The 13238-nt window shown below is 44.0% G+C and overlaps 1 protein-coding gene across 2 annotated transcripts in view; it reads left to right on the forward strand.

Annotated features, from left to right (window-relative positions):
• Nucleotides 1-12933, forward strand: part of LOC118722346 (uricase) — a 33637-nt gene extending 20704 nt beyond the window's left edge. Inside the window, exons 6-9 of one of the 2 annotated variants that reach the window (XM_045584401.1) lie at nt 5318-5504; nt 7034-7157; nt 9155-9238; nt 11991-12933. In XM_045584401.1, the coding sequence (XP_045440357.1) occupies nt 5318-5504; nt 7034-7157; nt 9155-9238; nt 11991-12065 (470 nt within the window). In that variant the 3' untranslated portion in view covers nt 12066-12933. The remainder of the gene's footprint in view (nt 1-5317; nt 5505-7033; nt 7158-9154; nt 9239-11990) is intronic. The other variant, XM_036443735.2, reaches the window with a different exon arrangement.
• The last annotated feature ends 305 nt before the right edge of the window (nt 12934-13238 follow it).

Consider the following 13238-nt stretch of genomic DNA (forward strand, 5'->3'; position numbering starts at 1 on the left):
TTAATGGGAAGTAACCTAGAAAAGGACAGTCTTTGGGGTTGAATTACTTCTTGTTAGTGTAAATTGGAATCTTTTTTAGATTGTGTGAAGCATCATATTTTTAGTTGATGGGTCTATGGATTTGAAAGGCTCGGGTTCTTACCAGTGTTTAGGAAGCTGGGGCACCGCCAATAGAGGAGATGAAATAAGCTCTCTGATTTCATCCAGAGTTTAACGTCTGCCAAGTAGAAAAAAATTCACATTCAAAGAGTATAGGTTTTCTGTTCCTGTTTTTGTTCATAGGATGATGAGTGCACCGGAGTAGATGGTTTGTGTTCTGCCAGAACTGTAGCAAATAGTTAACTGTCCTTGGGAACATGAGACATTTTATTCTGTGTGAAACCAAGGCAAAAACAAATTAGAAAATGCAACTGCTTTCTCCATTTTCTTATTCTAGCAAGAAAGAAGATGATTTCAAAGTTTCCTAGCAGGAGTGACACTCCTGGAAGATGAATAAATCTCGTCCCTGGCCAGAGGTGGATAGTGATGGCACATCAGAAATAGTTTTCAGAACCCAATGAACCTTTGTGAAACCTGGGAAATATTTACAGGTGGTTGAAGTTTTAAGAAGTCAGTTATGGCAAAATCATCATAGGATCTTTTATGGAGCATTTTTATGGGGCAGTCATTTTACAAGTATTATCATCTACCAACTAGAAAATAAGTATGGTTACCATCTCCATTTGACAGAAGAGAACATCAAGGTAGAGAGAATTTAAGTAACTTTCTTAGGGGAATGGTGCTCATAAATTGGGAAGGAGAGGCACAGAGAGCACTTAGATTTGAATTTAGAGATTCTGAGGCCCGAGACTGTGGGCTCAACTATTATGCAATAGTATCCAGAATCCTCTTATGATTAAGACTATTGGAGAAGTCAAAGTTTTTATTTTTTATTTATTTTATTTTTTATTTACATGGATTCTGGCAATCATGGCCAGTTGTTTAGGAAAAGATAAAATAGATAAAGTTTGCCTTTGGTTCTCCTTCACCTTCTTTTATCTCCCTTCAAGAGTTCCCATTACTTTTTATTAACACTACTTCTGATTGCAAAACCATTTTTATTTTTATAAGATTTTTTTAGAAGGGAATTACTATTGGAAATAGATTATAATATCCTATATAATAAAAGCATAATATGCTAAGTGTCTTGTTGTCCAGTCGTCCATTCAACTAATCAAAGCACAATATGCTAATGATGTTGAACTAAGGTTGCTCAACTGCTTGTTATATGTTATATGCATTGACAACCAGGGGGCAGATGCTCCAACTGGTAGGTTAGCTTGCTTCTGGGGTCTGGCCAATTGGGACTGAGTGAGATGGGCTGGACATGCTCTAGGGCCCTCCCATGGTCCATCCCTGGCCCTGTTCATGCACCGGTGCGGCCCCTCGGTCTGGCCTGTGACCTCTCGCAATCCAGTTCCCCTCAAGAGATGTTGGAGAGCCTCGATCCTGCAGGAACAGGCCAAGAGACCCCACTGGTGCACAAATTATAAAGGTTTGAAGAGTCCCTTAAGGGGTCTTTGTATTTCAATAAGAATAACAAGTTTTCAAGACATAGAGGAGCCACTCTAAAAGTGATGCTTCACATTCCATTTCAGAACAATGAAGGTGGTATCTTTTTTCAGTCTGGAGCTGTATTAGAGGTCCCCAAGGTATACTATGAAATGGGAAGTGGCAACCTCTTTATCTTCTGGAAAGACCTCTTATTGTAAATAAATGGGGGGAGTTAAAGGCAGGAGAAAACTTTGTGTAGATGAGAATAATCCAAAAAGGAGGAAGAGATGTATGGAATCTCAAAATAGGGTATTGATTTCAAACTCCACTTTTGCCAGTTCCTAGCCAGCTCACTATAGGCAAATGATTAGAAGTCCCCATGGGTAAAATTACTTATGTAATAGAGTTTTGAGAATTCAGTAAGGTAATGACTGAAAAAGATAACAACAAAGCTCATGCTAATAGTCAAAACTTTCTTAGAGTATATTGATGCCCTCTCCCCCCTCCTTGCCTCACTCTGTATTAGAGTTGTGGATGGGATGATCAGGAAGGGAAATGGTAAAGACCAATGAAAGAGAATGGTCTAGAGCACATGTGTCAAACACAAGGCCCGCGGGCCAAATCCGTCCCGCCAGGCCTTGCAATGTGGCCCGCACCACGCTGTCATCACTGCACTCCGCTGCGTTTCCATCACAATGACAGTTTATGACTGTTCAGTAAACCATTCGGCCCATGATTTAGGCTGGATTTTAGATTTTGGCCCCTTCTCTGATTGAGTTCGACACCCCTAGTCTAGAGGAAAAGAGAATAAGTTATAAGACACTCATTTCTTTTCTTTTTTTTTTTTTTAATATATTTTATTGATTTTGTACAGAGAGGAAGGGAAAGAGATAGAGAGTTAGAAACATTGATGAGAGAGAGTCATCGATCAGCTGCCTCTTGCACACCCCCTACTGGGGATGTGCCCGCAACCAAGGTACATGCCCTTGACCCGAATTGAACCCGGGACCTTTCAGTCTGCAGGCCGACGCTCTATTCATTGGGCCAAACCGGTTTCGGCGAGACACTCATTTTTTGATGTGAATCAGACATGTTGCATTTATGTATTCATTCATTCAACAGATGCTTATTATTACTTCTATACTTCTCTCAGATTTGGGACTTAGACTCACTTAGGATCAGCTCCATATTGCATTTAGAAATGCTGATTTTTCAGAACCATGTCTTCATCTACAATCTGATAAACCCAGCCAACTTAAAAGCATTAAGGCATCGCTGGTATCCTTCTCTTGATTCTACTGCAGATATAACTTCCAATGAGAACTTCAGAATCTATCTATCTATCTATCTATCTATCTATCTATCTATCTATCAATCTATCTATGGCTAAGTGACTGTCCAACCAGTAGCTATGACATGCAATGACCACCAGTGGACAGACGCTCCAACAGGTAGCTATGATGTGTACTGACCACCAGAGGGGAGATGCTCAATGAAGGAGCTGCTGTGCTGTAGTGACTTGGTAGCAGTGGTTCTCTGGTGACACACCCTAGAACCAGAGAAGAGGGAGCCTTCTCACAATTTTGGACCCCTAAGGGGATGTTGAAGAGCCAGTTTCAGCTCAATCCCTGCAGGGCAGGCTGAGCGACCTCACCTGCTGGAGGGACCCTGCTCACTCCACAGACACCCTTTGAGCTGCCACCATAAATGCGGACAGCTGAGGAGGGATTGTGGGAGGTCAAGTACCACTCGATCCAGTCCCACTCTGTTGGCCACCTTCTAATTAATTTCCTTTCAATGTGCACAAATCTGTGCACTGGGGCACTAGTGTTAAATAAATATATTTTTCAGTTTTACCATATTATCTTGGAACACTCTGGTCAAAACACCTTATTTAATCAGTATATGTTTCACCAGCAGATCTATTACTAACCCCTGGCCATTGCTCTGTCTACTAGATGCACACATGTGGCCAGGAAAATATCAAAATACAGTCATTACTCATTTACTTCTGAAACTCCACAGCTCCTGATTTAAATAAGGTTTGACACCACACAGGTGATGTAAACCATTGGATTACTAAAAGCTGCCCTGGATCATAATTGAGGAACATGAGTTACATTCTTATTGTTCACCTAAGACCATGTAGAACATAGCAATTCCTGACACCTCCAGCCCCTGGTTTATTTACTAAGCAGACCAGGAAGGTTAGCTATTAATCAGGAATAACTTTAAGACTGAATGGAGCCCTAACTGGTTTGGCTCAGTGGATAAAGCATTGGCCTGAGGACTGAAAGGTCCCAAGTTCTATCCCGGTCAAGGGCATGTACCTTGGTTGTGGGCACATCCCCAGTAGAAGTTGTGCAAGAGACAGCTGATTGATGTTTCTCTCTCATCAATGTTTCTAACTCTATTCCTCTCCCTTCCTTTCTGTAAAAAAAAAATCAATAAGATTTTTTTTTTTTTTAAAGACCGAATGGAGGTGACCTTTGTCATCCTGCCATGGCACTGTGCTAGGCTAGCGGGGGTGTGTACCCAAATGTCCCCTGAATGTCCAGCCTCACCAGACTGCACATACAAATCAGACTTTGGTGATGTTAATTCCTGAATTTTTCTGGCTTTGTAGGTCTCTTCTTACAAAACTTCTGGGCCTCTCCAGCCAAACTCTCCCACCTTCTGGCAGCCTGAGGGTGTGTCTCATGTGCTCAGGGAGAAGTTGGCACCATTGAGTACAGCTTGTGCCTCACTAGCTCTGCTCAGCATTTGCTGTGCCAGTTATCACTGCTCCTTGGGAAGAGTGATGTTCTCCACAGAGCGTTGTGCCTTGGGGCTTCTCAGTGAGTCACCTGGAGCCCTGGTCTGTTTAAGCTTCACCAAACTGTTAGAGCTACAGTGTGTTCATATAGAAAAAGAAAAAGATAATTGTGCCCTCATTAATTCTGTGCTCCACCTGCCAACTGGATCCGGAGCTAAAACTGCCTGGCACACAAGTAAACAGCTTATTCAGATTATGCCTCTCACTTCTCCACACCTCCTCCCCCCATTCACCTCACTAGGTGACATCAGGGGCTGTGGGGAAAGCCACATCATCCCCTCCACTGTTTTCAGCTCTGCACTCTCTCCCCCAGGTCCTCAGGAACCGACTTTGTCCTTTCTCCTTCAGTCAAAAAACTTAGGCAGACCTATGCCTTGAATGTTATCAGCCTCATCTTCCCAGTCTCTATTTAGACTCAGTCAGGCTTACACTGTTGTCCATTCATGAAGTTGTCTGGCTTTGCTGAGTTCATAACCGCAAGGGAACTGAGGATCTGGTGGTGACTGGTGCCATAAGTCAGTATAGACAATCCACATGAGGACTACCCCCTTACAGGTAGTCCTAGCAGCAGACAGGACTGCTCTGTAGGAGCTTATTAAGTCATTTCAGCATGTTTTTCTGTGGAAAGAGATGCAGCTCAAAAAGTAGAAGGTATTTGGCCTAGAAGACAACCTTACATGTAGCTGAGAGGAAGGTATTCAGTTTTGTGGGCTTGAACACAACATGGAGGTTTAGTCTCTGACCTTCAGTTCTCCAAGGGCAGGAGAGGCCAGTGAGTCGTGGACTCCAGATGGAGGGAAAGACATACCATCCTCATCATTTGGACTTCAGATGAGTCAAGGAGACAGAAATCATGGGTAGTGATGTAGTTCTCTGTATAAGCATAGTGTGCCATGTTTTAATGGCCAGAATCCTCAGGGCTCCAGCACTGTTTTATGACCCCATTCCCTATTACCTTTTTACTTAAAGCAGGACCTCCAGTCATTCATTCTGGAATCAAAGATCTCAAGGTCTTGAAAACGACCCAGTCTGGATTTGAAGGATTTATCAAGGACCAGTTCACTACCCTCCCTGAGGTGAAGGACCGGTGCTTTGCCACCCAAGTGTACTGCAAGTGGCGCTACCGGAACAGAGACGTGGACTTTGAGGCTACCTGGTATGAGCTTGTGCTAGGGCCTAGCGCTGGCACAGGTAGTGTCTGCCCTTGTCCTTGGGCCTGGAGTTCATGAAGTCTTCAATTTAAAGGGAACCTTGGAGGCCACTCAATTCAACTTCCCCACTGTTCAAAATCCTTTCTGTTGGACAGCAGAAAGCCAATGGTTTTATTTTGAGTTAGTAAATCTGCCCTTGAATCTCAGATTCTATTAGCAACAATGACCTTGAATGGACCACCTAATTTCCATGACCCTCTGCTTTTCATTGACGAAGTCAGTAGTTCTTAAACATTATTGTGTTCACAGAATCACATGGGAGGCTTGTTAGAATGTTTGTCACTGAGCTCACCCCCCAAAGGTTCTGACTGTAGGTCTGAGGTGAGGCCTGGTAACTTGCATTTCTAACAAACTCCCAGGTGATGCTGATACTGCTGGGCCAGGGCTCCATGTTCAGAACCTCTGTATCAAATGAGGATAATGATATTTGGCTTCATCATATGATAGATGCAGAAGGGGCTAAACTTTCTGCATCAAGGATTTTCCTGATTTTCAAACTAAAAGTCTCATGTCCCAGGAAATCTCTTGATCACTCTAGGCTACACTCAAAATGAGATAACATTCACTGAAGCACTTTATAAATGATAAATGCCTTAACAATATAAAGGTATGATTAAATGATAATATCTTTACAAGCTGTAATTAGGCCTCTGAAACCCCAGACTTTACTTTTTGACCAGGAGTCTCATTTCTTTGCTGAAGCTCTAATTGTTCAAAACTTCTAAGCTATGATGAGCTGGAATCTGCCCCCGGTAGCTTGCTCCCACTGGTAACACTTAGTTCTGCTCCTTTGATTATGTGATAGGCTGGGAAATGCTTAAAGAGAAGCTCACCTCAATCTGTTTTTCCTTTTTTATTTCAAGCATTTCCCACGGGCAGCAGCCCGATCGATGTATTTTTGTTGAAAAGAGTACAAAATGGAGCATGCCAGAGTTAGGGTGCTAGTTGGGCCTCCCACTAAAGAGAAGAACTTCAAGCGGATCATTTAGTTTTTAAACTCAGATTCCTCACCTATAAATTAGGGATAATATCCTCAGGTATATTAAGAGAATTCAATAAAATAATCAAATAAAATATTTAATGCAGAGAAAAAAACACACCCTAAAACAACAATTCAAAAAATCAGCCCTGCTGAGCAGTAGGAGTGCTGGAGTGCTTGGGAGTCCTCTTCATGGGTTCTTCAAACACAGAAGATTTATCCTGAAATTCCCACTGGGCCCTGGTGCCAGGTTAGGAAAACAGCCCAGTGGCATCCAATATGTTTGTTGAGTGGTGTTTGTGTTTGTGTGTGTGTGTGTGTGTTTGTTAAGAAAATAGGAACTGAGATTTTTTTTTAATATTACAAGATATTAATCTTTTCTAAAATCAATAATAAATTGCTTTCTGAGGGACAGGAAGGTCACTGCTTCTTAGCTTTGTAATGCATTTCTAAAGAGCACCCTGTGAGTCTTCAGTTCTCTTTTCTGTGTTCTAGGGACACCGTCCGGGACATTGTCCTGGAGAAATTTGCTGGACCCCATGACAAAGGCGAGTACTCGCCCTCTGTCCAGAAGACCCTCTATGACATCCAGGTGCTCTCCCTGAGCCGGGTTCCTGAGGTATGTTTTATCACTTGCCGTTCTGAGGACTGAGAGAACTTGTTGTGTCTCCTGTCAACTCTGAGAAAGAGTTGAAAGTTAAAATAAGAAAGTGGGAGACACATGAAAAATGACATCTGTTGTTGTTCAAAAGCTTGTTATAGCAAGTGAGGAGAGAGTAAAAAACGGGGAAAAATCTGTCCAACCTGAAAACACAGGCCAGTGCTATAGTTCTTTGGTTTTGCTGAAAATTCTTTGCGTCTTTTCATCTTGCCACATTTAGATTTCAGGAGATCCAGAAAATGAAGGATAGATGCGGAGTGATTTTATCTACCCATCCAGCCATCTATTTGATATTATTGAATGATTATTATGCCTCTGACAAAGCAGGAGGAATACAAAGATACGTTAGACATGGTCCCTACCCTCAAAGATAACATCATTCAGTGAAAGAATTAAGTCAGTAAATGATATGCAATAAAGAATAAATTATTAGTGAAATACAGAGGAAAGCACATAACTCAGGTAGAGGGGATAGGACCATCCAGGCTTTCTGGAGGGAGAGGTGTTTGAGTTGCATTTTCAGGAGCAAGAGGGGGTTATCTGGATGTGAGGGAGCAGAGTAGTGTGGAGACAGGAGGCAGATGGAGCAGTCATTTACTGCCGAGGGTCTGCTGTATGTGAAGCTCCGTTTGAGTGAAAGTCCTTCCATGTGCCCAGAGGCGAGGCAGGAGCTAGATCAGGAGGACCTCTGTGGGCTCAGGGACAGTCTGTACTGTATCCTGAAAGCTCTCAGGAGTCACCCAGGGGCTTAAGCAGGGTCTGGTGCCACCATATTTGCACTTGAGAAAGACCACTCTGAAAGAAGTATACTAAATTAAAAGGATGACGGACTTCAGACAAGAACTGTTGAGAGGCTGTGGCAGAAATCTGAAAAATGGGCTTGAACTGTGGCCATGCGGGGCTAGACAGGAAGAATACTGCCCTTGGACCTGGGCGAGAGGGACGCCTGCCATGGCCCAGCACTCTGAGGCTCGCTTTCGGCCTTCCTCTGGCTGAGCTTCTCTCCGCTGGATGAAAAGTCAGTGAGACCAAGGCAGGAGCCCATGCACTTCCCACCCCCTAAACCATTCTCTGGATAACTGTAGCCCAGAATTTCCTGCCCACATAACCCTGAGACTAATTCCAGAACCAGAGCAGTCTCTTCACGAGATCCATCCTCTGGAGGGCAGATCATGCTATCAGAGTGTGTACCCTTAGGCCTGAGAGTGGGCAAAAATCAGATGTTTGTAGGAGGTATGAATGGAACTTGATATGCAAGTTGGGATGTCCACCCACCTAACTATGAGAAAGAAGGTGGGATGGGTCAGGGCTGGGGACTGATTCTTCACATGCTACTATGTCCCTGCATGACACTGGGAGGAGAACTTTAAATCCCATCCTGGCCTTCCAGGTTGCGATGAAGGTATATTTGCCAAATTAGAAGGATAGAACATATTTTCTTTCTTTTAAAAAAAATTACATATATATATATATATATATATATATATATATATATATATATATATTAGTGATTTCAGGGGGGAAGGGAGAAGGACAGAGAGATAGAAACATCAATAAAGACAGAGAATCATTAATCGGCTGCCTTCTGCGTGTCCCCTACTGGGGATCGAGGCACAACCCGAGCATGCACCCTGACTGGGAATTGAGGTTATAGGTTGACGCTCAACCCCTGAGCCACACCGGCCAGGCAGTCTCCCAGGCTTCTGATCCAAGAAGCTCTTGCTTTTCTGAAGCAGGTTTTGTATGTGGAGAGGAGAGGAGTGGGCCCACCGTCTAATAATAGGACCAGGAGGAGAGAGCGGTGTTGGGCAGTAGAGGAACATCAGAGGTTGTTTCAGAGACAGATGTGGAACCTGAGTAACTGACTAGTGGGTAGATGGGGGAAGGGGACGAGTGGTGGGTAGATAGATAGATCCACAGTTGCCCAAGGTGACGTATACTATGGTGGATTCCAGATAGAAGACATGGAAATCAGCCTGCCAAACATCCACTACTTCAACATAGACATGTCCAAAATGGGACTGGTCAACAAGGACGAGGTAAGAACTTCGAAAATATTTAAAGCACATCTACCCTCCTGCCACCTCCTTATAAACTTGGGTTGATACTGTCACCGACCAAAACCCCTGAGAGCCATTGCCTTTGGAGTATTTATAGTTGCCACTGACGAGAGCCCTCAGACTCTGGGCCTCTCACTATCTGAGGCTGGGGCACCTGGAAGTGGGTGAGCGATTACAGAGGAGGGTTGGCAGTCGCAGAGGCCGAGAGACAAGGAGAGAACAGAGTGTGCTCAGGGAAACAGCTCTGAGATCTCCTTCTCTGGAAAGTGCCACACAAGGTCACCGCTTCATTATTTTCCCATCACGAGGCGATAAGGAGAAATAAAAGGTTCCCTTTTCATTTCATCCATCATCTCTAATGTTTGATTAAGTAGTCAATTCAGTAGCATACAATATAAGCAAAAACAGAAGAAAGCGTGTTTGTGTTTCTACTTGTGATCACAGAAGGCAAGATGGGAAAATTCAGGTTTTGAAAGGAAAGCTTGTCTTGGAAAAAAGCGCTTACCCTTATTTTTAGCCATGGCAGACGGTTAACCAAGTCAGTGCGTCTGACTAGACAACCTGAAGCCCTGACAGGCAGCTTGTGGCAGCCCGTCCTGGGAGGTCAGGACCCTCCCCTGACCTCCCTCCCCACCCCTACCCTCACACATACACACACACGCACACACACACCCTGGGACCACTTTCAGAATGGCAAAATTTCTTTATTTGATCCATCTTTCCACAGACTTTAATGATATGAAGAATACCCACTTGGGTAGCTTTTTTTTTTCTTTTTTTAAAATATATTTTATTGATTTTTTTTACAGAGAGGAAGATAGAGGGATAGAGAATTAGAAACATCGATGAGAGAGAATCATCCATCAGCTGCCTCCTGCACACCCCCAACTGGGGATGTGCCTGCAACCACAGTACATGCCCTTGACCGGAATCGAACCCGGGACCCTTCAGTCCGCAGGCCGATGCTCTATCCACTGAGCCAAACCGGTTTCGCCTGGGTAGCTTTTTATAGTGTGTGGAGGGAGGAAGATAGGGAAGGGCCGTCTATTAACGTGGCTCTGCTGCCATAGACGCATATTCTCTGGTGAGCAAAGTCCCAGGAAGGGGTGTCCTGAGGGCCTACATTCTTCCTCCGGCGCCCGGACCCAGGAGCCTTATTAGCTGCAGCCCTTCTGGCCAGGCACCTTGTTTCTCTGCGGCTGGCTCCAGCAGGCTGTGCGCCGCCCCAGCTGTGAGGGGGGTGGAGGCTCAGCACCGGAAGCCAAGGTCAGCTCAGGTGCCTGCCGGCGCTGACAAGGAGCCCTGAGCTGCAGAGGAGCAGCCCTGTTCATTCCGGAAAGGAAAGGATGTTGATGATCAGGACGTCGTTAATGAGGACGGGAAGACTTTTTAAATGATTACCTTTTAAAGGAGAGGGGCCTAAGTGTAATCCTGACCATGTCCACCAACGGTGAAACAGAAAAGGCCTCGGCTTTGTGAGGAGAGCTAGGCTTAGTTCAGAGCTCCCTCCCCTTCCAATCCCTTCACCCCCACCCGCAGAGAGAGGTGCGGCTCCTCTGACCTTCAGGCCAGCACTGAGCCCAGCTCAGAGCCTTGCCCAAGGGCTGAGGCCACCGTGTCCTTGCTCTAAGAAGTCAGCCCAGGAGCTCCCTCCTGGAGTCCAGCAGGGGACCTGACAGCAAAAAGCCCTGTGTTCCTATGGATCTGGGCTCTGCATGAAGGCACCCGAGTGACTGCACAAGCTGTCCCCGTGTCTGTGGCTGCACTCTCAGGCCCTCACCCAGCAGGTGTGTGCAAAGTGAAGGCAACACATGAGAAGCAGGGAGTCAGGACGCTGACAACAGCAGGGAGTGACAAATGACAGGGAGGGAAGAAGAACTCCAATAGGCAGCTGTCACTGGGATAGCAGCCCTGTGGGCCTCCAGTGCTCCTGAGGGCATGGCGGCTGATAGCGCTGCCCAGTGACTGATGCTCAGCGAGAGTCATCAAGCCAAAGCCGAATTTTGTTCACTCTACTCCATTTGAAAGGCAGGGATATGTGATGCATTTGAGAAGCCAGTGATTAAATTGGTTTAAATATGTGATGCATTTGAGAAACCAATGATTGATTATCAATGATTAAAATTTTTCTAAAACTCTTTAATCTTCTGGAGAATTGGCTCATCTCTCAACTGTTGCCAGAAAAATAAGGGGTGGCCATGCTTGAAGACACTGGATTGTAAAAATCCAGTGCGATCTAGAAGTGATCCCACTTCTGGGAATATATCTCATGCAGCTAGAAACACCAATCAGAAAGGGTTTATGCACTTCTATGTTCATAGCAGCACTATTCACCATAGCTAAGATATGGAAACAGACTAAGTACCCATACACATGTGTCAAACACAAGGCCCGCGGGCCAAATCCGTCCCACCAGGCCTTGCAATGTGGCCCGCACCGCACTGTCATCACTGCACTCCGCTGCGTTTCCATCACATGACAGTTTATGACTGTTCAGTAAACCATTCGGCCCGCAATTTAGGCTGGATTTTAGACTTTGGCCCCTTCTCTGATTGAGTTCAACACCCCTACATCAGCAGATGAGTGAATTAAAAACTGTGGATTGTAAGGCACATACATTTTCCTGCTTAGCAAGTTGTTGCTTTTGCCATTGATTTAATATTGATTCGTAGACTCCAGGAGAGGTCCATTTTAATGTCTCTGAGGTTCCAGTGTGTTTTTTTTTCTGCAGGTCTTGCTGCCATCAGACAATCCGTATGGCAGGATTACTGGGACAGTGAAGAGGAAGCTAGCTTCAAGGCTGTGATGTGGCAGCCACCAGCTGGACTCCACTCTCAGCTGAAGACTTCCTTAGGCCACCTGTGGTGCTAAAAATCATAACATTTTTAACCTAGTATGTTGATTTATAGTGCGCATTTTCCTCTTGTATGAACAAATACTTCTACACCTACCTCAGCAAGGTGTTTTATGATTAGTAGCTGTGACATGCTTTGTGGATACAGTCTATTTCACAAACGCTGAGCAGTATTAGAACAATCATAAATTAATATTTCTTTTTAGCTGTCTTGTGTCTTCCTATCTTAGAGAAGCTTGGGAATCAATTCACTAAGAATCACCAATTAATGGAAGTGTCATATCAATTAATCTGTGCACAAGTTTAAGAAGCAAGCATTGTTTTCATTCTACTGAGGCTAAAACTTTGCTTCTGGGAACTGCAGAAAATGTAAGGACAAAATTGCATTTTGAAATATATCTCCACTCTGACTTCAATTAGATTGAATATTTGAATTTTTTAAGAATGTTCTAGTTTATTCCTACTCTAAAGGTACTTTTGTAATCGTAATGTACTGGTTTTATGTATTTTACAAGCCTTAGAGAATATTGAATACACATTGGGGCTGTGAAAAAAAAAAATGGATAAATTGCTTTCTTTGAATAATGAATCATTTTGTCACAAAGAACACATTTAATAAAAGCTAAGTCAATACACTGATGAATACATGTAGAAAGAAGACCAGAGACTCTATAGATGGAAATATCATGGATGATTTTTGGATGGTGGGATTATGAGGGATTATTATTTTTGGCCATGTGCTTTTCTGAATCTTTTAAATATGAACATTTACTACCTATGTAATCAGAGAAATAAATATAATTGATGATTTCAAGATGCATATAAATTGGAGTGGTGATTATATCAACTGACTAACTCTACTCTTGTATATATCAGAAAGCTTCATAAACTTTAATTTTAGAAAACCATTATGAAAACCTGTCCACTTGAACATTCTAGATTGATAGATTAAATAGAGAGGGGCCAGAGATCGGGATGGCAGGACACAGGCTTTATTGGAGGGAAGGGTACCCCTGCCGGCTGCTTCCAGAGAGAGGGGCGGAAGAGAGCGAGCACTGGGGTACAAGCACCTTTAAGGATAGGGGGCGGGGCTTAGGGCACTCAGCACATGCTGATTGGTGATTA

This window comes from Pipistrellus kuhlii, unplaced genomic scaffold, assembly GCF_014108245.1.
Source record: "Pipistrellus kuhlii isolate mPipKuh1 unplaced genomic scaffold, mPipKuh1.p scaffold_m20_p_2, whole genome shotgun sequence".
Classification (NCBI taxonomy): Eukaryota; Metazoa; Chordata; class Mammalia; order Chiroptera; family Vespertilionidae; genus Pipistrellus; species Pipistrellus kuhlii.